Raw genomic sequence first — 25424 nt, 5'->3', positions numbered from 1 at the left:
TGGCTTCACACTATTCTGTTTGAAAAGGCTGTTTGAAAAGGCTGTCTGCATTTCTAAGTGTAAATTTTACAGAAGAGCAAACACTTTGTTTGAACTATATCATCTGTCAGATAGCCTAAGGCACTGACGTTAGAAAATCCTAGAGTTTGCTGCATTTTGCTAGGCTTTCTATTAGTTTTTGTTGATTTTTGCTGTAAAAAAGACAAAAAAGATAGAATCGACACCATCTAGTCTAATGTTCTTTTGTATTTTTAAGTAAGGATCTTTTTTAAGAAATAACCTTGAGCAGAACTATAAAGTTTTTAAATAATATTGTTTGGTGCAAGTAGATATTATATACAGTGGAACTTATGTGACAGTGTATCAATTTTCTCACACCTTTAAACGTAAATTATTAGGCAGCACGTAATCTTCATTTCCTTTAGACTTGAATTAGTTTTGGTAAGTTCTTTTATTTAGGTAAAATTAAATTAATAACTTTTGAAAATAGTATCTTTTTAAAATGTAGCTTCAGTTACTATGTGAGAAAAAATTTGGCTTAATGTTACTTGAATTAATTGCTTATTTATGTAGAAATTCAAGAGTTAAACTTTATTTGAGAACATGCTTTGGTGTGCATAAAGTAAATCATATGAATGAATCATTGTTCAAAAAAAAAAAAAAGAATTCTCATCATTTCCCCAGGGTATTAATCCTCAGAAACCATAATATATTAGTAATATTTGCACCTAATTTTTCTTTCTTGGCAAGGATAATAAATATTTTCAAATATATATATATATATAAAATATGTGTTGTGTACGTATATATATGCATATGTATACATTCACGTATATATATGTGGCAAACTTTTTAGTTTATTTTATTTAAAATCACATTTCAATTTTGCTTGATAATAGTAAGAGGGATCATTACAAGCACAGAGTAAAAATATGAATAAAGGATGTATTAACACTACGTTTTCAGCAATGTGACAGAACTGTAAATTCAATGTGACAAAGAATAAAAGGACACTGGACAGCCTGGGAAGCAACCCTGAGTAATGGGCTTGTTCTTTTTTTGAGGCTAGAATTCTAGACCACTAAAGAAATTAGAAGGAAGTAGGACAACATCAGTGTCTTAAACCTATAGACTCATAATTTTATTTGCAAATATTATTTTACATCCTGTGGGTACAATTTTTGGTCATGAATTGATCATTTTAACTGCTTGTATACTACTATATCCTAATCAACATCAGAATTACCATTTTCAAAAATAAGGGCCAAAATAAAAGCTATATATTAAATATATGTAAATTTTCCCTGCACATAAAGCACTCTAGTTAATGATCATTCTTCTAGCATGAAAATTTGAATTATGAATGGAATTCATTTTTTTTTCCCCTTCTGCAAAATCCTTCATTTTCAGCTAAAGCACATGTGACAAAATGAAAAGCATTGATCATTTATCAAGTAAGTCAAAACTAGCAACACTTCTTGCAATAGATCCATTCCAGAGACCAAATTATTCATGGAATTAGGCAATTGATCCATGGAATCAGAAGCCAGCAGGGTATGGATATTGGTCCCTCCCCTTGCTAGTTGTATAACTTTGGGATAATTATTCCCTCTGATCATTAGAATGATGATGATATCAATTCATAAGGGTTTTGTGAGAATTGTTACGGTTAATAAGTATTGAACCTTCTACACATAGTAGAAGCTCAAATTCCCAAAGATGCTAAATATCAGAAAGAGTCATGTCCACAGATTGCCAAGTGGCTATTATAAAGAAAAAAATTACCGAAGTGGGAGACATAGGATAACTCAGCACTTCCTGCTTTGGGCTGAAATCTCATTCTTGACAGCCTCTAGTTCCCATTCTGGCAGAGATCTAATATTTATTAGCCTAGTATGTGATGTCATGTTTATGCTTGTAGAAATGGTTGATACACAAAGTCAAACACTTTTTAAAAAAATGAGGTCATGAAAAGAATGAAGTCAGCATTGTTTGGCTATTTATATTACCTCTAAAAGTCAAGAAATTCCAAGAAAATTAGTAACGTTAAAGTGGTTCTTGGGTTATAGCAAAATCTAGCACATGGGGGGAAGAAAATGCAAATTCTTCATAAAACGAAGCACCCTCAATTCAGGCTTCTTAGGACTTCTGATGAAGACAAAGAATTCTTGGAGATTGTAAATCATGTGTAAGATCATAAAAATTAACAAACACATGAGGAAATAAGCCTCCTGAACAAGAGTCAGCAGAAATATGCAATAGATTTAACCCAACTCTCCTTTCCCAGTGTCTTCAGGTAAGAAAATATCTACTGTAAAATTAAGGTTTAGAAAAAAGTAAGAAAGGAAGGAATGAAGGGAGGGAGGGAGGAGAGGAAGAGAGGGGAGGGGAGACCAGGGAAGCAAATGAAAGGAAGAAAGAAGAAAAAGAAGAATAAAGGAGAAAGAGAAGGTAAGAGGCTAATGGAATGAAAGAAGGGAAAAAAAAGGTTATCCAATATATTAATATCAAGTAACATAAAAGATTACAACATAATGATGAGAAAGGTTTAATTCACTGGGAAGAGAAATTCTCAACTTGTATTTGTCACATACAATAGCCTCTCAAAAATGAAGTGCAAACTTTCCAACAAGAGGGAGAAAATAACAGACCCACAACTGATGAACAGCATTCATTTATTTTCTCAGTAATTAAAAGGTCAAGAAGAAAGACATACACCCTACAGTTATAAAATATGTGAAAAATAAAATACAAAATTTTGATTGTGTCATATAAAAAAACTCCAACCCATCAATTAAAGCTTACCCAGTTTTCTCATGGTCATTTATAAAAATTGATCAAATGCTATGCCAAAAAAACAAATTTCCACATTTTCTGATCACAAATCTATTATGTTTGAAATACAAAAACAAGCCATTGGGGTAGAGTAGGAACGTGTTGGAAGTAAAGTAGTTATCTTAGGTTAGTTGTCTTTTTCTTACTCCCTTGTTATGGTCTCTTTGAAATGTTCTTTTATTGTATGTTTTTTTTAAATTTTTTTTTTAAATTTTTTTATTTTTCATACAGTTGATTTAGGGAAAAAAAAAAGTTTAAAAAAAAAAAGGAAAAAAATATGCAGAGCCCCCTTGAGGAGCTGGTGGAGAATGCAGGGGTATTGGCCTGCCCTACTTCGATGGTTGCTAACATGACCACCGACATAGGGGACTGGTGGTTTGATGGGTTGAGACTCTACCACAGGATTTACCCTTGGGAAGACTGTTGCTGCAAAGGAGAGGCTAGGCCTGCCTATAATTGTGCCTAAAAGCCTCCTCCCGAATGCCTCTTTGTTGCTCAGATGTGGCCCTCTCTCTCTGGCTAAGCCAACTTGAAAGGTGAAATCACTGCCCTCCCTGCTACATGGGATCAGACACCCAGGGGAGTGAATCTCCCTGGCAACGTGGAATATGACTCCCGGGGAGGAATGTAGACCCGGCATTGTGGGACGGAGAACATCTTCTTGACCAAAAGGGGGATGAGAAAGGAAATGAAATAAGCTTCAGCGGCAGAGAGATTCCAAAAGGAGCCGAGAGGTCACTCTGGTGGGCACTCTTACGCACACTTTAGACAACCCTTTTTAGGTTCTAAAGAATTGGGGTAGCTGGTGGGGGATACCTGAAACTATCAAACTACAACCCAGAACCCATGAATCTCGAAGACAATTGTATAAAAATGTGGCTTATGAGGGGGACAGTGGGATTGGGGGGGCCATGGGGATCATACTCCCCTTTGTCTAGTTTGTGGATGGATGAGTGGAAAGGTGGGGGAAGGAAACAAACAAACAAACAAACAGACAAGGGCGCCTGGTGTTCTTTTTTACTTTAGTTGCTCTTTTTCACTCTAATTATTATTCTGGTTATTTTTGTGTGTGTGGTAATGAGGGTGTCGGGGATTGATTTTGGGGATGAATGTACAACTATGTAATGGTACTGTGAACAATCGAATATACAGTTTGTTTTGTATGACTGCGTGGTATGTGAATATATCTCAATAAAATGAATATTAAAAAAAAAACAAGCCGTTAAATGTAACAACACATTTATAAATTTTAAAACCTACTTTTAAATAGTCCATAAATTCACCAAACCAGATGAATATAAACTGACATGCAGATTTTTTTACGTGTAAAAAAAAATATTCTTAACCCAGAAGTGTGTAAAAACATACAGAAATGTATAAACATATAAAACAAGGTATAGAAATTTAATACATTATGACCAAGATGGGTTTATTCTAGAAATGCAAAGACACTTTAACATTTTTTAATTAATGACATTCACTGTATTGATAGATTAAAGAGGAAGAACTGTATGACCAAATTAATAGATGCAAAAAATATTCAATAACATTCAATACTCATTCATGGTTAAAAATTAATTTAAAATGTTTTTGCAGACAAAGAACAGAAGAAAATCCTCCTTCCTCTCATAAGAGATTTCCACTGAATATCCACGTAAAACAGCATAAGTGATGAAACACTAGAGCTTTCTCCTTTTATAAAAGAAATATGACAGAGATGCCCACAGGCAATCCTTTACTCAGCATTCTCTCTGGATCTCTTGCTTAGTAAACCAAGACACTTCTGTCCGCAAAGGATAACAGGACAGTTTCTGTGGGAATGTCCTCCCAACCTAATCAGACAGAAAATAGAACAAATACAGACAATGATTCGGACATTCAAAAATAGGCAGAGCAGGATTATGATCCTTAAGAGAAAGGAAGAAAGGGCGAGCCTTGCATATATCACAGTTTAACTGCTGGAGGCGGTTCCCTGGGCAGAATGCAGAAATGCTGAGCTCAACCATCTTTCTGAGTTGAGGAGACAAAGGTTGGCATTTGGAGAGGCCATAATGGGTAGATTTTCTGAGGCAGAATAATGGAGAGAGGGGCCCAGCAAACAGACCTATCTCTGGAGATCTGAAGAGCGGTCACCTTACGTCTACAGGGCGTTCTGACCTGAGCAAGTACGTGAGACACCTGCAGAGAGGAGTTGGTGAACAATTCCTGGATCTCTCACAGGACAAGAAATTATCCATGCTCCCACCAGCCAGAGTGGAAAGAACTCTAATGCACATGGCATCACTAAAGTCCTCGGAAGGGTCTTGTCTTAGTAGTGGGGCCAAAGTAACCCCAGACTAGAATCTGCCCTGGCCCCAGGCTGACAATACAAGTGTTGCAAGGATGCCGAGAAATCAAAACCCTCAATCATGGGAAATGGAAAATGGTGCAACTACTTTGGAAAACAGTCTGGCAGTTCCTCAACGGTTAAACATAAAATTAATATGTGACTCAGCATTTCCTTCCCTAGAGATATACCCAAGAGAAATGAAAACCTAGGTCCAAACACAACCTTTTGTATGAATGTTTATAGCAGCATTATTCATAATGGTGAAAACTTCAAACAACCCTTTTGTCCTTCAACTGGTTAATGAATAAACAAAAAGTGTTCTCTCCATACGGTGGCAGATGATTTCAGTAATTGAAAGGAATTAGGATCAACGTGCTTTACAACATGGATGAACCTTGAGAACATTATCCTAAGTGAAAGAAGCCAGACATAAAAGACCACATATTACATGATTCCATTTTATGAAATGTCCAGAATAGGCACATTTATAAAGGCAGAAATTGGATTAGTGGTTGGCTTAAGGACTCAGGGAGATTGGGAAATAGGGAGGTGATAGCTTAAATGTAGAGGTTTTTATTTATTTTTGAGGTGATTAAATGTCCTAAAATTGACTGTAGTGGTGTTTGCACATATTTATAAATTTATTATAAACTATTGAATTTATACTTTAAATGGGTGAATTGTGTGCTCTGCAAATTATATCTCAACAAAGCTGTTAAAAATAAAAATAAATTTAAAAAAAGTTTAAAGATATCAATTGAGCTTCTAAACAGGAGAAGCACCATGTCTAACATTAAAATTACACCGGTTGGGATTAACAGCATTTTGGCACTGTACAAGAAAAGAACAGTCAACTTGAAGACATAGCAATACATAATCCCAGTGTCAGCTAGTGGCTAGTTGATTGAAATACTTAAAATTTTTAATCCCTCTGTGCTGGTTTGAATGTATTATGTCCCCCAGAAAAAAACATATTCTTTGATGCAGTCTTGTGGGGCAGACGTTTTGGTGCTGATTAGATTTGCATGGAAGTGTGCCCACCCAATTGTAGGTGATAACTCTGATGAGATATTTCCATGGAGGTGTAGCCCCACCCATTCAGGGTGGGCCTTGATCAGTGGAGCCATATAAATGAGCTGACAGGCAGAGGGAACTCAGTGCAGCTGAGAGTGACATTGAAGAGGAGCTACAGCCAAGAGGGACACTTTGAGGAAAGCACAGGAGCTGCATATGAGAGGCAGTTTGAAGACAGCTGTTGGGGGCGGACTCTTGCTCCAGCGGGGCTGAGGGAGGACAAATATCCCAAGTGCAACTGGGAGTGACGTTTTTGGGGAACTGCAGCCTAGGAAGGAGCGTCCTGGGAGAAAGCCATTTTGAAACCAGAACTTTGGAGCAGATGCCAGCCACGTGCCTTCCCAGCTAACAGAGGTTTTCTGGACACCACTGGGAATCAGTGAAGGTACCCAACTGCTGATGTGTTACCTTGGACACTTTATGGCCTTAAGACTGTAACTGTGTAACCGGATAAACCTCCTTTATAAAAGCCAATCCATCTCTGATGTTTTGCATTCCGGCAGCGTTAGTAAACTAGAACACCCTCTATTCTTTCTTTCCTATATTTGCAAAATTGAGAGATCCAATTTATCTGACTATAAATATGATTGATTATAGATTTTTCAAAAGAGATGATCACTATAATTTATATATATGATTCTTAACCATCTAAACCACAAGTGTAAAATTATTTTTGTGACTTAAAACAACATATATGTTAGTTTATAGATTTTATTTTAAATGTTGGCCTGTACATGGCTAACATGCTGTAATACCCTTATAAAAATAAAATCAATATGTGGAAATAAAATATTTCCAAATATGATTATAAAATAATGATGGTAGTTCCTCACCCCGGAAATCATTGTCACTGTTTTACCAAAAAAAAAAAAAAAAAAAATCACTCTTAAAATCTAACCACTAAAAAATAACTTCGGTGCTAACAAAGTGTCTTGATAATAGTAGGCTTCTTTAAGAGAACATTGTGTAGGTAGTGGTACTTCCTGGTTTGGATGAGTGTGGGTATCAATTTTGATACTTACAGTGAGGAAAGAATATGCCCTCTCTAGAAGGGCCAAAAGTTTTTTTGTTTGTTTGTTTTTTGATTTAGCGTTTGTGATTATGGTACCCAACTAATTTTGCTGAGGATGACAAAACTAATACTCTCTAATAAGTCTACATAGCTTTCTAGTCAGAATTATGAAAGCAGTGAATGGCAAATGATTTACAATGGTTTTTTGATAATGATTCCCAGGTTCTGCTGAATGAAGACCTAGTGAGAGACAGTTTATAACCTAGATGGCTAAGGGTCTAATCTGGTCCAATCTGGTCTATCCAGAGATCCGTTTTCATCTATATTTCACACGTTCTGACTGGGGATACCCACTTCTTGCTCCAGGGCTCTGCTTAGTGAGTTTACATGCCATGTACTCTTATGGACTTGGCCAAAACACAACACTTTGAACATAGTCTTCTGCAATTTGCAATTTGCAAACTCTTGGTTTCTGGTATTACTACAGGGAACTGCATGATGCTGCAGCTCTCCGTATTTCTAGTCTAAGCGCTTTGACTTGCTTCTGATTTCTCTTTGGTGGCTGAATTTTGTGTGGTATGATTGGATTTCTCTTGGTTTTGTAGTGCTCAAGGAGATACTTTAACTCTGTGCTGTTGTGGTATTCTCTTTCTCACCAGTCTTAGCTAGAAATAGATCTGGGCAACCACAAGAACTCCCTAATACTTCTCATGTAATAGGTGTAAACATCAAACATTCTACTTTCAAGAATAGCAACTGGGGTGTGAGTTTAATGGCCTCCTCACCCACTGCCATGTGTACTGTATTTGCATTTCTTAGATATCTAGAGCTTCGTAAAACAATTTCACAACATGGTTGAATCTGGAGCCTTTTACAATCTTAGACCATAAGACCATATCCTTTGTTGTGGGATGAATTGTGTTCCCCCAAAATGTATGTTCAAGTCCTAACCCCCAGTATCTGTGAATGCGACCTAATTAGGAAATAGGGTCTTTGCAGATGTAATCAAGTTAAGGTCATACTGGATTAGGGTGAGCCCTAAATCCAGTGACTGGTATCCTCATAAGAAGAGGGCGATTTGGAAACACACAGATATATGGAAAGAAGATCAAGTGAAGACAGGTAGAGATTGGAGTGATGTGTCTACAAGCTGAGAACACCGAGGATTGTCATTAGCTACTAGAAGCTAGGAAGAGGCAAAGAAAGATTCTTCCCTTGAACCTTTAACAGCAGCATGACCTTGCCAACACCTTTAATTTTGGACTTCTAGTCTATAGAATTGTGAGAAAATAAGTTTCTGCTTTTTTAAAGTCACTCAGTTTATGGTACTTCATTATGGCAGCCCTAGGAAATTAATACATCCTTCAATTACATTCATTCAGATGCAACATATCGTCACACTTCAAATGTTCAGACAAGTTCTTCCATTCTCTATTGCCATTTGTTTTCCCTAGACTACCCTTCGGAAGTGGAATACTCAGCCTCACTCAGTTTTCTAAGCCCTTTCCTCCATGAACTTCCTTCTAATGCTGCAGTGTAATATGTAGAGAGGAGAATCACCCAGTTATTTTACCTGATGAATTGGGTGGTTCCCCTTGACAAGTAACTTTCAGTATTATATTTGGTCTCCATCAACAAATGCACTTGCCTGTTTCTGTTCATATTATAGCCTCAAGTTGCTTCTCCTTGTTGGTGATTTTTGTTTTCCTGTGTTTTTATGGAGACTGCTGTTATAATTCACATATCATAATGTAGAAAACAGATATATATATGCTTGCCAAACGCTTACCACACTAAATATTAATAAAAAATAATAAAGTGCTGCTTTCCCAGTATAAGCATATTCCATGTAAATATGCATTTTGTACATATATCCACTGCATCTATATAAATATGTGCTTGTATATATAATATGTGAGCATATAGACAGATTACCTATACAGAAAAGTAAGAGTTTAGTATTTATTTAGTTCTTGTGTTTATAAAAATGTTAACCAGCAAAGTAGCCTTGAAAAATATTCATGAAAATTCTACATTTGAGGAGGGGAAATTAAGGCATAGTGAAAAATAATGAATTTATTTTTGGTATTTATGAGATTATTTCAAATAATTTTTCTAGTTATAATTTTTTTCATATTCAGTGTTTTTGATATTAAAGTTACCTTAACTTTATGGTGAAAGACCTAGAATCTTTTGTTAGTTCAACCATATTCTTGTAGGCTATCACAAAAAAGAATATTAGTGAGTTTATTATCCTAGTTAATTCTACCTACTTTCTGCTAACAATATTTATCAAAAATAAGTAATCTTTTACATTAGAAGAAATGAATAAAATTAAACATATTGAGAAGGGAATTAGAAGAAACTCATATATATAGTAATATTGAGCTTGCACAGAAGTTGAAGAAATAGACATTTGTCCATTTCTTTGGACTGTGGGGAAAAGAAAGGGTGATGCACAAGTTATAGCAGAAAAACGTGTCCCAGTAAAGAGCCAAGAGCTAAAATTCATAAATTTATTCAATATTTAGTAAATGTTGTTAAGCTGGGTCCATAAATCACAAACGGGCCTTGGTGGAGGGACAGGGTGACATCGTGGGAGTAGGGGTTCGTGAATATCATATGCATTTTTCTAGGAAAGGGTCCATTTAGGACTCCAGAATTTTAGCCAGCTGTCAGTGCTTCGTGGCTAAGGGCCTACCACAGTCTTGAATGAAGGGTATGCATGAGGGGAGAGAGGAGATATTAAATCCCAATCAATACTGAGAATTCCCCATGTGCCAGAGTTGCAGTTGTTTGCAGAGGATTCAATTGAAATAAAAACGCACGTTATCCTTGCTCTGGCGGAGCCACTCTTCTGTATCATTTTTAAACCATTCCAAAATACAGCAAACAATTTAACCTGTGATCAAAATCTAGGTCATGGTAGAAGACTTTTGTATTTCCCTGTTTTGTTTTTGGCTGCAGTTGATTAGAAATGAGGACTAATATCCATAGGAAAGTGGTTTAAGACAGCGATAACTGATCATTTTATTTAAGCTCTCTGGTACTGAGCGTATGCTGTATACTAAGATCAAAATATTTTTCTTTCAAGGTTACTGAACTGCACAACATCAAAAATATAACCAGACTGCCTCGAGAGACAAAGAAGCATGCAGTGGCAATTATCTTCCATGATGAAACGTCGAAGACATTTGCCTGTGAGTCAGGTAAGCAGTTACGGGCCTGTCTACAGCTCGAGGAAATTGAGCTGCTTCTGAAACAATGACCCAGATGGGTTAAGATACACTGGTGACTAGGATGGCTTATTATTATTGTAAGGAGAATGTGTCTTAGAAGTCTTTGGTAAGAAGCTCAGCGTATTATCACTACAGATGTTTTGGGATGCTTGTTTATTGTCTGCCTGTGTCTGGATTTGGCTCCCATGTGGTCTGAGAACCCTTGAGGTTTCCATCCAAGCTTTAAAAATCAAGGAAACAATGCCGGGGAGATGTTGTTAGTACGAGCCTGTGACTTGTATTCTGGCTCTTGCCGAGTATAGCTGTAAGCATCTGGTAGACAGTAACGGAGCTGCTGGGTGAAAGTACGGCAAAGCAGAGCCTGTGTCCCCAGACATTTAAAAATCTGAACTTTGAGCAATTTGTGTATTCACAGATTCTTAGTACTACAAGTGAATACATTACAGATTAAATTTAAGCATCCCTGTTCATAAAGCACCATGACATTACTGAAAGACAAAGCAGTTTAAAATTTGAGCTTGTAGTACAGTATTTGTTATTTTGCAATCGCTGTGCTATGTAATATTCTAGTTGGCTTATTGTAGCTTTTTAACCATTTTACTCAATGAAATGGTGCACTTATTTTGTATAATGGATGGAAGCAAAATTTATTACGAACTTGAAAGGGATGAATTAGAAATTATGATTAGGTATATAAAAGAAGAGTTGTTGAGTATTTTTAAAAGGAAAATAAAGCTTTTGATCTCAGAGTCAAAGTTTATAGGTATATCTAATATCAGCTCTTATTATTCTAAAACCATTAATATCATTTTGCCTAACTACAATTACTCTCATCTCTTTACCTGCTCATGCTTATCTTAGTTTTGCTACACTGAATGGGAATTTACTGGTGTCCTACTTTCCTTAAATGCATACATCTATCAGTAGTTTAAACATACTTTTCTTCACTTGTGATTTGGCCTCATTTTATCATTTAAAATAGACTTTTTGTAGTTGCCTAGAAGACTGTTAACTAGTGAAATAAATCCGTATTTGGTAATAGAAACTGTCCCAAACATGCTGGTATCATATATTAATTTCTACAATTCTTTATTTCTTTTGTTCACTGTCTTAAAAAAGTCTAACCACTTCATTTTTTCCTGAGCTCTTAAGTAAATTCTCGTATTAAAACTCATAACAAAAAAAAAAAAAACTCATAACAATAATCAGAAATTTGGTTTTCCTGAAAAAGAAAAAGTAATTGTCACTATTGTCTTCATTTTTTAGTTATTGCTATTGTTTTACATTTTTGAAATTGTACTGAGCCAAATTGTGGATGCATAACCAATGCTGGAGTCTAATATTTTGGAAAAGAATATTTAATTATGTTTATAAATACGAACACCATATTTGAGTTGTCTTTTGACAGATATTGACATAAAATTCACATTTATTTAATATTTTAAGCATTCAGTGCTTTGTTTTATTCATCTGATTACAACCCTGAGTTCCAAATTACAGCAAAAGCATTATTTACATCATTTGATGTATTTAAACAGAAAGTTTTTCTGATTTACATTGTTATAGTCTGCTATCTGTTTAACTTCCTATTGGTTTTTGTATAAACTGGGCTGGAGTATATTATAAAGTGTACATGAGCTTTCACATTTCTATATTATAGGAAGTTGGAGAAAGTATATATACTCAACTTTTCATCTAAATAGCTTTGCTGCTCTATGACACTTTTCTGGCTCATTTATCCTAAATTCCCCGACTGTCCACCCCTTGTCAGCCACAGGATATATAGCAGTGGACCCATTGAAAGTCAGTCTTACTTCGATGCTGATACTTAAAGGCATTTTTAAAAAGTTGTGTCATTTAGATACTGCGTTTGAGTTCTGTGTTCACATCATCCCAAGCACTTAGTTTAGAAAATGTTCATCTCTGCAGTGTACTGCTATTGGTATATTAATTCAGAAACTTTCATTTGTGTACCTGAAATGCAGCAGCACCTGTGCATCGGCAGTATCTGAGAAGCCTAATGTTGGTGTGGTGAATGTCGCTGACATGTGCACATGATGCGGCGTGCTGAAAACAAGCAGGCAGCTCTCCAGAACCTCTGGCCTGGTGCTGCATTCATAGCATCTCATCTTTACACACTTTACACAGGCCAAACAAAGTGGCAGCTCTCACTAGTTCAACTTAGCAAATGTGTTTTTAAAATTTATATGAAGAACATAAGGATTTGCACTTAAATTCCCAAGCACACCTCAAGCCCAGATCTTGATTCCTTCCCCACCCCCCCACCCCCCAAAAATCAGTGAATTCTTGGAGAAATGAAATGGCTCATTCTAGTTCTTGGGCTGGAAATAAAAAAGATGAACCTGGAGCATATTGTAGTGCCAGAAAGTAAGGAAGTGCTTAAAACAAAAAAATAGAAAAAAAAAGAGGGGGCTGTGTTGGAGGGTCACAGGGGCTCCCAGTGGCCAAAGCTGGAGCAGCAGAATAAAGTAGTATTTCATCATCACCCAAAGTACAAAATAAATATCCATGAGTCCATACTGATAAAAATAAATGATTGAATAAATAAATAAATGGGGAGAGTAGACAAATATCTTATTCAGAAGAATTGCAAGTGACTTATAAAGATACTCTGCTGTCAAGGAAGTAGAATATAACCCCCGCTCCTTATGTGTAAACTGGATATAAACTTCCTTCCAAAGAGTACAACATAGAAAGAAGAATAGCTTCATACTACAGAAACCCAACAAACATTACTACAGCCAAGTGATCAAGGTCAACATCAAGAATGATGCACCATGTTGATAGCATGTACCGTTGATAGGATGTGATGAAAATGGCACTTTACCTCTGTGGGCTTCCTCCTCCAGACCCAAAACCCCATCTAATTATGAGGAAAACATCACACAAACCAAATTGATGGTCATTCTGCAAAATACTTGACCAATATTCCTCCAAACTGTCAAGATCTTCAGATACAAGGAAAGTCTGAGAACATGTCACAGACAAGAGGGACATAAGGAGACATAACAATTAAATGTGATGTGGTATCTTGGATGAGATTCTGTCACAGAATAAAAAAAAGTGTAAAACCCAAGGAAATCTGGATAAATGATAGGCTTTAGTTAGTAATAGCATATCAATATTGGTTCATTAATTGTGACAAATATACCATACTAATGTAAGATGTAACTAATGTGGGAATCCAGATGTGAAGTATATGGGATACCCCTGTACTACCAACAGTTTTTCTATAAATCTAAAGCTGTTCAAACTTTAAAAGTTTATTTTAAAAAGCAGTGTGAAAATGACATAAGAATATATCAATGAACTATATTAAACTCAATTATAATGGAAATTTAGTGCACAATAAGAGATATATTTACAGTTGGGTCACTCAATAAATTAAAAAATGTACTCCGGCACTATCTTTTCATTTTATATTATGATGAATGATGAAGCGGTGTGTTATATTTCCTAACAATGGAAGTGACGATACCAAAAATGTTGCCATTGTACATTGGCTTCATAGGAAATATTAGATGCTTGCCTAGTGCCATAATCACTTTTCTACTGAAGAATCCGATCTAAAGTTTCAGTATGAGGAGCCCATTTTTCAACATAGGCTGAAATTCAGCAGGCAAGCAGCCCGCATCTACTACAGTGCTCCTTTAGTGAATCTAGCTCTCCTTCAGAATCATTCTAGAATATGACTCCATTGCTGCTTTAAAAGAACTATCCAAGGGACACTTGGTTATATTGCTGCAGTGCTATTGGGGGACTCATCTCTCTTGCCTGGCAAATGTGCATGTCCCGACGTGGCTTTCTCATTTACCCTGAATCCCGGATGGCAAAGGGGTGACTGTTGTCGCCCTGGAGCCTGTTGCTCTGTAGACATTTGTTACCAAGGCAGGGATCTTATGAAACCTACAGCTAATATACTAGTTGACCATAACTTTGCCATCACAACCATCGTTGCCGTGTTAGTCCCTCCAGTAGAATTCCAGATACCCCAAAGCATATACCTGTGGAGAACGTCACTAAGTTCTTTCTGCCAAAAAGTTGAAATTAAGATGAATGTGTTCATGAAACAGAATTTAGGGAAACTATTTTGGTTGTTAAGAGATTATACTGATTCATTCTCAAGGAAAAACGTTTTTAGAGAATGTGATCAAGACTATATTTCATCTGGTGAGATTTCAAAATGCAGGCAGTGAGTTAGAGTCACTAATAGCCATATAGTACAATTTGAATTGTAATTATGCAGTTTCTGAATTGAAACTGACAAGTGGTAGATGCACTAAATCACATCAGGACTTTTGAATCTATAATTTCAAATGCTCTCAGCTTACTTATTTTTAAGATAATCAGAGAATTTCCGTATTTCTGACTTCAAGCCTTCATAATATCAAATACAACTGAAAAAATGGCCTCTTTCGAATGCTGCTGATTAAGAAAATAAGACCAAAGGTTAGTATTACCACAATGGGATCTCTTGAATACAAAGAACTCCTTTGTGACAAAAAAAAATTCATCTCATATGTGAATTTTAGACTCACAGTTATAACCCACAAATCTGAAATTTGAAGCGTTGAGGGTTTTTTGTTGTTGTTGTTGTTGTTGTTGATGTTATTGTTTCATGGTTCATGTAAGAATTTTGAGAAATAAAATGTTATTTTTTGGGAGAAAATGGCTTTAAATTTCCTTACAGTAAGGTTGAAGTTATATCCAAATGTAAAACTAGAGGAATGCTTTTATTTGATTTTCCAGCAAAGAGTTCTCAACTAGTTTAAATATGACTTATTTTTTGTTTTTTTTTCCAACCACGTTCTATGTGTAGATATTACAGTCACGTTCTATGTGTAGATATTACTAGTTTGAAGCTAGTAGTAGAAACGTTTGAGTAACAATGTCATGTCTTCTTTTAATTAAAAAGTTCCAAAATTTACAAACCCTCTATAGCCACCAAGTAATTATTGCCCCTTCCCTTCTTCCCCCTTCATTTGTTAACTTACTTTCTGTCTCTACAAATTCACTATTTCTAGATGGTTCATGTAGTCATACAGTATTTGTACTTATGTGCCTTGCTTATTTCACTCAGAATTATGTTTGTGAGACTTATCTAAGTTGTGGATGTCTTGGAACTTCATTCCTTCTTACAGATGAATACTATTCTGTCATCTGTATGTGCCACATTTTGTTGTGTCACTCATTTGTTGGTGAATGCTTGGGCTGTTTCCACGTTTTACCTGTTGTGAATATTGCTTCTGTGAACACTAGTGTACAAGTGTCTGTTTGTGTCCCTGCTTTCAGCTTCTTTAGATGTATACATCGGAGTAGAATTTCCGTGTCTTATGGTAATTCTGTGTTTAACTTTTTCAGGAACCACCATATTGCTTTCCACATTGACTACACCATTTTACATTCCCAGCATTATTTTCTTAATTGTCTTAATTCTATAGCACATGCCAATGGAAAAAAGAAAGAACTTTAAACTTCTAAAGAAGGCATTAAATTCACTTTTTTCTTACAAATAGATGTTAAGATGCAGTCTCCCATATCTGTCAATAAAATTTTATTTTCTGGCAAAATGCTTTATCAAGTAGACGTTTTATGGATTATGAAATACTCGGCAGAATTTGCATGGAATGATAAGAAGCCCGTTTTCTATAGTTATGTAAAAGGAGTATTGCTTCTCAGCTGCCTGAGAAGTATCTGCACCACCATGTCAGGATGCAGGAACTCAGAAAATCCCAGCAGTTTTATGAGACTTATGAAAGAGCTTTGATTTATTTTTATTTTTTCTTAAAATCTCAGAATTGGCTGACAGCAAATTTTATTGTTGTATTTGGGAAATGTTTGTCATTTTTAAGTACTAAATATAGAGAATGATGTATGAAAAAATGATAAGAATACTTTTGAAACCTTTATATAGTTCTGCTATAGGAGTAGTATGTGAATTTATGTCTAAAATCCTCCCCTAGCCCCCGGAGAACTATCCCATCTCCCTGTGACCAAAGAAGAAATAGAGCATCTGACCCTGGAATCATGCTCTTAACAACTAGGCTACCTGCCCGAGATCGCATGTAAATTCTGAAATAAGTTAGCAGATATGTATTTGTTTAATATAGATCACAGTGATATTTTTAAAGTTCTCTCTTTAGGAGTAAATTAAAATTGGGATAAAAGTTAAAATATCCTCTTTCTGGTGGGTAACCTCTAAAATGAGGTGCAAAAAATACACAAAAAAGTAGTGTTATTGTTTTCAGGACTGGAATATCAATCAGTGTGATCCATCATACTAACAGTCTAAAGAAGAAAACCTCATGATCCTGTCAGTTGAGGTAAAAAAAAATTTTGACAAAATTCAATACCCAGTCATGATCAAAGCTATCAGAAGAGAAGGAGTAAAAGGGGAACTTCCTCAACTTGATAAAGAACGTCTACCAAAAAACCTACACTCACGTCATCTTTAGTGGTGAAAGACCGACTGCTTTCTCCTATAGATTGGGAACAAGGCAAGGGTGTCTTCTCTCACCACTGCTATGCAGCATAGCACTGGACATCGTAGCTATCACAATAAAGCAAGTAAAAGAAAAAAAAGACATACCGATTGGAAAGGAAGAAATAAGGCTTTCCATATATGAAAGTGACATGATTGATTACTTTTAAAAAAAATCCCAAGGAATGTACAAAAAACAAAAACAAAACACCTCTCAGACCTAAAAAGTGAGTTCAGCAACGTCACAGGAATCATGGTCACCGTCTTGTATGTGGCCATATACTAGCAATAAACATGGGAATGAAATGGAAAACTGCAGTGTTATTTATTATCTAAAACATGAAATATTTGGATGTAAATCTAACAAAATGCAATATGGTACAGGATGTGTAATAAATAGGTAGATCATGTTCATGAATTGGAAGTCTCAATTCTGCCCAAATTGGTATACAGTCTTAACCTAGCAAGATATTCTATAGATATTTACAAGATTATCCTGCATTATATGGAAAGGCAGAGGAATTAGAATAGTTTAAACAGTTGTGAAAGGAATCACACTCTACCCAATTTCAGGCCTTATTACATAACTACCATAATCAAATTGTGTGGTACTGGTGGAGGGATAGAAATGTAGGTCATTAGAACAGAATAGAGAACCCAGAATTAGTCTCAGACAAATACAGATTTTTGAGATAGACAAAAAAAGCGGTTCAATGGAGGAAAGATAGTCTTTTCAACAAATGGTGCTGGAGCAATTGGATATCCATAGGCAGAAAGGAAAATAGGAAGATGGGAGGAAGGAAAGAAGGGATGGGGGAGGGAGGGAAGACATGATCTAAACCTCACAGCTCTGACAAGAATTAATTAAAAATGGATCACAGTTTTAAATGTAAAATTAAAAAAAAAAATTTTAGAGGATTTCACAGGAGAAAATCAAGGAGCCTGGAACCGAGGACTTGTTGAAGAACTCTTAAACATGCTGCCAAAAACACAATCCATAATGGAAAAATTGATTAAATGGACTTCATCAAAATTGAAACTTTTTCTTGGCAAATGAGGATGAGAAGATAAGCTTCAGAGCAGGAGAAAATATTTGCAAATCACATATCAGAAAACTTGTATCTAGAATCTATAAATAATCTTAAGAAATCAACACATAAAATCTAATGGAAAATGAGCAAAGACAGAAGAGATATTTCACTGAAATGCAAGTTAAGAATATAACAAGATATCACTACACACCTGTGAGAATGGCTAAAAAAAATAGTGGCAACACAACACGAAGGCAAGGATGTGGAGAAACTGGATCACTCATGCATTGCTGGTGGGAATATAAAATGTTATAACCATTCTTGAAAATGGCTGAGCAGTGTCATATAAAACTAAACATACACTTAGACACAACCCAACAATCACACCACTGAGCCTTTATCCCAGAGAAGTGAAAGCTTACAGCCACACAAAAACCTGTACTTGATTGTTCACAGCAGCTTTATTTGTAATAGCCCCAAACTGAAAAAAAAAAAAACCAGAATGTCAGATGAATGATTCAACAAACACTGTATGTCTCCACCGCGGGGTTCTCCTCAGCAATAAAAAGAACTGAACTATTGGTACATGCGACAGCAAGGATGAAACTCCAGAAAATCATGCTGAATGAAAAAAGCCAGTCTCAAAAGGTCACATACTGCCTGATCCCATTTATGGAATATTCTTGAAATGAACAAATTATAGAGAAGAAAGGCATATTAGAGGTTTCAGGGGTTGTGGATGTTCAGGGTACCACCAGGGAGATCTTTGTGGCGAGGGGATTGTTCTGTATCTAGATTGCCATGGTGGTTACACCACTCTTCACGTGTGATAAAATACACGGAACTATGCATGCACATTTTACCCATACCGTATTCCTGGTTTTGATGTTGCACCATAATTAAGATGCATCCATTGCAGAAGATGCAACCTTCCCGCAACCGTTGTAGAAACCAGGTGAAGATGCAGCCATTGTGGAAAACCAGGTGAACGGTATGTGGGAAGGACACTCTTCTGTCCTTGCAATTTCTGTGACTCTATAATTATTTCGAAATAGAAAGTTCAAAAAAAAAAAAAAAAAAAGTTTCAGCATTGGTCCTTCCAAAGCACTCATTTCATGTTTTCTAAGATATAGGGAATGTGTCAAGAATTGTGAATAATGCGACATTTTATTCTGCTCAGAAGCTAACAATGTCCTCTGCACTTCTTTAATGGATCTTAGCAGAGACAAGAGACTTTTTTCAAAGTGATCATTGCTTTGCAAATCAAGTTGTAGAGACTCATTTGGCTGCTCAAGGAGAAATTTATTTAAATGGCCATGTAATAGATGCTGTGTGTTTGTGATGGGAAGTAAATGACCAGTGTGGTCTGTGAGTGTGTGTGTGTGCGGGCATGAACGTGTGCATGTTTACACATGAACTTGCATGTGCACATGTGTGTGTATGCATGTGCATGACAATAAAAATTGTCATGGCCTACTGTGTCTGCTGCAGTAACTTATATGAAAAAACATCATTGAATACAAATGAGAATTTCTGCATTTTGCTAGGTCCTTGAAAAGCGAGCCCTGGTTGCTTTTTTTTTTTTTTTAATTCAGTTTTATTGAAATACATTCACACACCATACAATCATCCATGATATACAATCCACTGTCCACAGTATGGTAACATAGTTATGAGTTCATCACCACAATCTATCTCTGAACATTTTCCTTACATCAGAAAGAACCAGAACAACAATAAAAAATAAAAGTGAAAAAAGAACACCCAAATCATCCCCCCATCCCACCGCATTTGTCCTTTAGTTTTTTTTTATCTTCATTTTATTGAGATATATTCACATACCACTCAGTCATACAAAACAAATCGTACTTTCGATTGTTTACAGTACCATTACATAGTTGTAGGTTCATCACCTAAATCAATCCATGACACCTTCATTAGCACACACACAAAAATAACAAGAATAATAATTAGAGTGAAAAAGAGCAATTGAAGTAAAAAAGAACACTGGGTACCTTTGTTTGTTTCCTTCCCCTATTTTTCTACTCATCCATCCATAAACTAGACAAAGTGGAGTGTGGTCCTTATGGCTTTCCCAATCCCATTGTCACCCCTCATAAGCTACATTTTTATACAACTGTGTTCGAGATTCATGGGTTCTGGGTTGTAGTTTGATAGTTTCAGGTATCCACCACCAGCTACCCCAATTCTTTAGAACCTAAAAAGGGTTGTCTAAAGTGTGCGTAAGAGTGCCCACCAGAGTGACCTCTCGGCTCCTTTTGGAATCTCTCTGCCACTGAAGCTTATTTCATTTCCTTTCACATCCCCCTTTTGGTCAAGAAGATGTTCTCCGTCCCACGATGCCGGGTCTACATTCCTCCCCGGGAGTCATATTCCACATTGCCAGGGAGATTCACTCCCCTGGGTGTCTGATCCCACGTAGTGGGGAGGGCAGTGATTTCACCTTTCAAGTTGGCTTAGCCAGAGAGAGAGGGCCACATCTGAGCAACAAAGAGGCATTCGGGAGGAGGCTCTTAGGCACAATTATAGGGAGGCCTAGCCTCTCCTTTGCAGCAACCGTCTTCCCAAGGGTAAAACCTATGGTAGAGGGCACAACCCATCAAACCACCAGTCCCCTATGTCTGTGGTCATGTTAGCAACCATGGAGGTGGGGTAGGCAAATACCCCTGCATTCTCCACAGGCTCCTCAAGGGGGCACTACATCTTTTTTTTTTCCTTGTTTTTCCTTTTTTTTTTTTTAACTTTCCCTTCTTTTTTAAATCAACTGTATGAAAAAATAGTTAAAAAGAAAACAAACATACAATAAAAGAACATTTCAAAGAGACCGTAACAAGGGAGTAAGAAAAAGACAACTAACCTAAGATAACTGCTTAACTTCCAACATGTTCCTACTTTACCCCAAGAAAGTTACCTAATATAGCAACATTTCTGTGAACTTGTTCCTACTATATCCATCAGAAATTAACAGACCATAGTCATTCCTGGGCATCCCCAGAACGTTAAATAGCTTATCTGTTCTTCTTGGATAATTGTTCCCCCTTCTTAATTGCTCTCTACTGCTAGTTCCCCTACATTCTACATTATAAACCATTTGTTTCACATTTTTCAAAGTTCACATTAGTGGTAGCATATAATATTTCTCTTTTTGTGCCTGGCTTATTTCGCTCAGCATTATGTCTTCAAGGTTCATCCATGTTGTCATGTTTCACGAGATCGTTCCTTCTTACTGCCGCGTAGTATTCTATCGTGTGTATATACCACATTTTATTTATCCACTCATCTGTTGAAGCACATGTGGGTTGTTTCCATCTCTTGGGAATTGTGAATAATGCTGCTATGAACATTGGCGTGCAGATATCTGTTCGTGTCACTGCTTTCCGATCTTCCGGGTATATACCGAGAAGTGCAATCGCTGGGTCGAATGGTAACTCTATATCTAGTTTTCTAAGGAACTGCCAGACTGACTTCCAGAGTGGCTGAACCATTATACAGTCCCAGCAACAATGAATAAGAGTTCCAATTTCTCCACATCCCCTCCAGCATTTGTAGTTTCCTGTTTGTTTAATGGCAGCCATTCTAACCGGTGTTAGATGGTATCTCATTGTGGTCTTAATTTGCATCTCTCTAATAGCTAGTGAAGCTGAACATTTTTTCATGTGTTTCTTGGCCATTTGTATTTCCTCTTCAGAGAACTGTCTTTTCATATCTTTTGCCCATTTTATAATTGGGCTGTCTGTACTATTGTCATTGAGTTGTAGGATTTCTTTATATATGCAAGATATCAGTCTTTTGTCAGATACATGGTTTCCAAAAATTTTTTCCCATTGAGTTGGCTGCCTCTTTACGTTTTTGAGAAATTCCTTTGAGGTGCAGAAACTTCTAAGCTTGAGGAGTTCCCATTTATCTATTTTGTCTTCTGTTGCTTGTCCTTTGGGTGTAAAGTCTAGGAAGTGGCTGCCTAATACAAGGTCTTGAAGATGTTTTCCTACATTATCTTCTAGGAGTTTTATGGTACTTTCTTTTATATTGAGATCTTTGGTCCATTTTGAGTTAATTTTTGTGTAGGGGGTGAGGTAGGGGTCCTCTTTCATTCTTTTGGATATGGATATCCAACTCTCCCAGCCCCATTTGTTGAAAAGACCATTATGACTCAGTTCAGTGACTTTGGGGGCCTTATCAAAGATCAGTCGGCCATAGATCTGAGGGTCTATCTCTGAATTCTCAATTCAATTCCATTGATCTGTATGTCTGTCTTTGTGCCAGTACCATGCTGTTTTGGCAACTGTGGCTTTATAATAAGCTTCAAAGTCAGGGAGTGTAAGTCCTCCCACTTCGTTTTTCTTTTTTAGAGTGTCTTTAGCAATTCGAGGTATCTTCCCTTTCCAAATAAATTTGATAACTAGCTTTTCCAAGTCTGCAAAGTAGGTTGTTGGAATTTTGATTGGGATTGCATTGAATCTGTAGATGAGTTTGGGTAGAATTGACATCTTAATGACATTTAGCCTTCCTATCAATGGACATGGAATATTTTTCCATCTTTTAAGGTCCCCTTCTATTTCTTTTAGTAGAGTTATGTAGTTTTTTTGTATAGGTCTTTTACATCTTTGGTTAAGTTTATTCCTAGGTACTTGATTTTTTTAGTTGCTATTGAAAACGGTATCTTTTTCTTGAGTGTCTCTTCAGTTTGTTCATTTCTAGCATATAGAAACATTACTGACTTATGTGCATTAACCTTGTATCCCGCTACTTTGCTAAATTTGTTTATTAGCTCTAGTAGCTGTATCGTCGATTTCTCAGGGTTTTCTAGATATAAGATCATATCATCTGCAAACAATGACAGTTTTACTTCTTCTTTTCCAATTTGGATGCCTTTTATTTCTTTGTCTTGCAGGATTGTCCTGGCTAGCACTTCCAGCACAATGTTGAATAACAGTGGTGACAGCGGGCATCCTTGTCTTGTTCCTGATCTTAGAGGGAAGGCTTTTGGTCTCTCACCATTGAGTACTATGCTGGCTGTGGGTTTTTCATATATGCTCTTTATCATGTTGAGGAAGTTTCCTTCAATTCCTACCTTTTGAAGTGTTTTTATCAAAAAGGGATGTTGGATTTTGTCAAATACTTTTTCAGCATCTGTTGAGATGATCAATTGATTTTTCCCTTTTGACTTGTTAATGTGTTGTAATAAACGGATTGATTTTCTTATGTTGAACCATCCTTGCATGCCTGGAATGAACCCCACTTGGTCATGGTGTATGATTTTTTTAATGTGTCTTTGGATTCGATTTGCAAGTATTTTGTTGAGGATTTTTGCATCTATATTCATTAGGGCGATTGGCCGGTAGTTTTCCTTTTTTGTAGCATCTTTGCCTGGTTTTGGTATTAGATTGATGTTAGCTTCATAAAATGAGTTAGGTAGTGTTCCATTTTCTTCAATGTTTTGAAAGAGTTTGAGTAAGATTGGTGTCAGTTCTTTCTGGAAAGTTTGGTAGAATTCCCCTGTGAAGCCATCTGGCCCTGGGCATTTATTTGTGGGAAGATTTTTGATGACTGATTGGATCTCTTTGCTTGTGATGGGTTGGTTGAGGTCTTCTATTTCTTCTCTGGTCAGTCTAGGTTGTTCATATGTTTCCATGAAATTGTCCATTTCTTCTACATTATCCAGTTTGTTGCCATACAGTTGTTCATAATATCCTCTTATAATTTTTTTAATTTCTTCAGGATCTGCAGTTATGTCACCTTTTTCATTCATTATTTTGTTTATATGGGTCTTCTCTGTTTTTGATTTTGTCAGTCTAGCTAGGGGCTTGTCAATCTTGTTGATCTTCTCAAAGAACCAACTTTTGGTGATATTTATCCTCTCTATTGTTTTTTTGTTCTCTATGTCATTTATTTCTGCTTTAATCCTTGTTATTTCTTTTCTACTGCTTGGTTTAGGATTGGTTTGCTGTTCATTTTCTAGCTTCTTCAGTTGATCCATTAGTTCTTTGATTTTGGCTCTTTATTCCTTTTTAATATATGCATTTAGTGCTATAAATTTCCCCCTTAGCACTGCTTTTGCTGCATCCCATAGGTTTTCGTATGTTGTGTTCTCATTTTCATTCGTCTCTATATATTTACCAATTTCTCTTGCTATTTCTTCTTTAACCCACAGATTGTTTAGGAGTCTGTTGTTTAACCTCCAGGTATTTGTGAATTTTCTAAGTCTCTGATGGTTATTGACTTCTAATTGTATTCCATTGTGGTCAGAGAATGTGCTTTGAATAATTTCAATCTTTTTAAATTTATTGAGGCTTGTTTTATGTCCCAGCATATGATCTATTCTAGAGAAAGTTCCGTGAGCACTAGAAAAGTATGTGTATCCTGGTGATTTGGGATGTAATGTCCTGTATATGTCTGTTAAATCTAATTCATTTATCAGATTGTTTAGGTTTTCAATTTCCTTATTGGTCTTCTGTGTGGTTGATCTATCTATAGGAGAGAGTGATGTGCTGAGGTCTCCCACAATTATTGTGGAAACATCAATTGCTTCCTTTAGTTTTGCCAGTGTTTCTCTCATGTATTTTGTGGCACCTTGACTGGGTGCATAGACATTACGATTGTTAGTTCTTCTTGCTTAATTGCCCCTTTTATTAGTTTGTAGTGGCCTTCTTTGTCTCTCAAAACATCCCTGCATTTGAAGTCTATTTTATCTGAGATTAATATTGCTACACCTGCTTTCTTTTGGCTGTAGCTTGCATGAAATATTTTTTTCCATCCTTTCACTTTCAGATTCTTTGTGTCCCTGTGTCTAAGATGAGTCTCTTGTATGCAACATATTGATGGTTCATTTTTTTTGATCCATTCTGCGAATCTATATCTTTTAATTGGGGAGTTTAATCCATTTACATTCAACGTTATAACCATGAAGGCATTTCGTGAATCAGCCATCTTATCCTTTGGTTTATGTTTGTCATATTTTTCCCCTCTCTCTATTAATATCCTTTATTGTACCCATACCGAATCTCTTTAGTACTGAACCTTTCTCCAAGTCTCTCTGTCATTTCTTTGTTTCTCTGTCTGTAGGGCTTCCTTTAGTATCTCCATTAGGGCAAATCTCTTGTTAGCAAATTCTCTCAGCATTTCTTTGTCTGTGAAAAATTTAAGCTCTCCCTCAAATTTGAAGGACAGCTTTGCTGGATAAAGTATTCTTGGCTGGAAATTTTTCTCACTCAGAATTTTAAATATGTCGTGCCACTGCCTTCTTGCCTCCATGGTGGCTGCTGAGTAGTCACTACTTAGTCTTATGCTGTTTCCTTTGTATGTGGTGAATTGCTTTTCTCTTGCTGCTTTCAGAACTTGCTCCTTCTCTTCTGTGTTTGACAGTGTGATCAGAATATGTCTC

The 25424-nt window shown here is 36.3% G+C and overlaps 1 protein-coding gene across 1 annotated transcript in view; it reads left to right on the top strand.

Annotated features, from left to right (window-relative positions):
- DOK6 (docking protein 6) overlaps positions 1–25424 on the top strand; it is a 491683-nt gene that overhangs the window by 205528 nt on the left and 260731 nt on the right. Inside the window, exon 3 of the mRNA XM_037806228.1 lies at positions 10345–10459. Coding sequence (XP_037662156.1) covers positions 10345–10459 — 115 coding nt within the window. The remainder of the gene's footprint in view (positions 1–10344; positions 10460–25424) is intronic.

This window comes from Choloepus didactylus, chromosome 16 (genome assembly GCF_015220235.1).
Source record: "Choloepus didactylus isolate mChoDid1 chromosome 16, mChoDid1.pri, whole genome shotgun sequence".
Lineage (NCBI taxonomy): Eukaryota > Metazoa > Chordata > Mammalia > Pilosa > Megalonychidae > Choloepus > Choloepus didactylus.
This window is presented reverse-complemented; position numbering and strand designations above follow the sequence as displayed.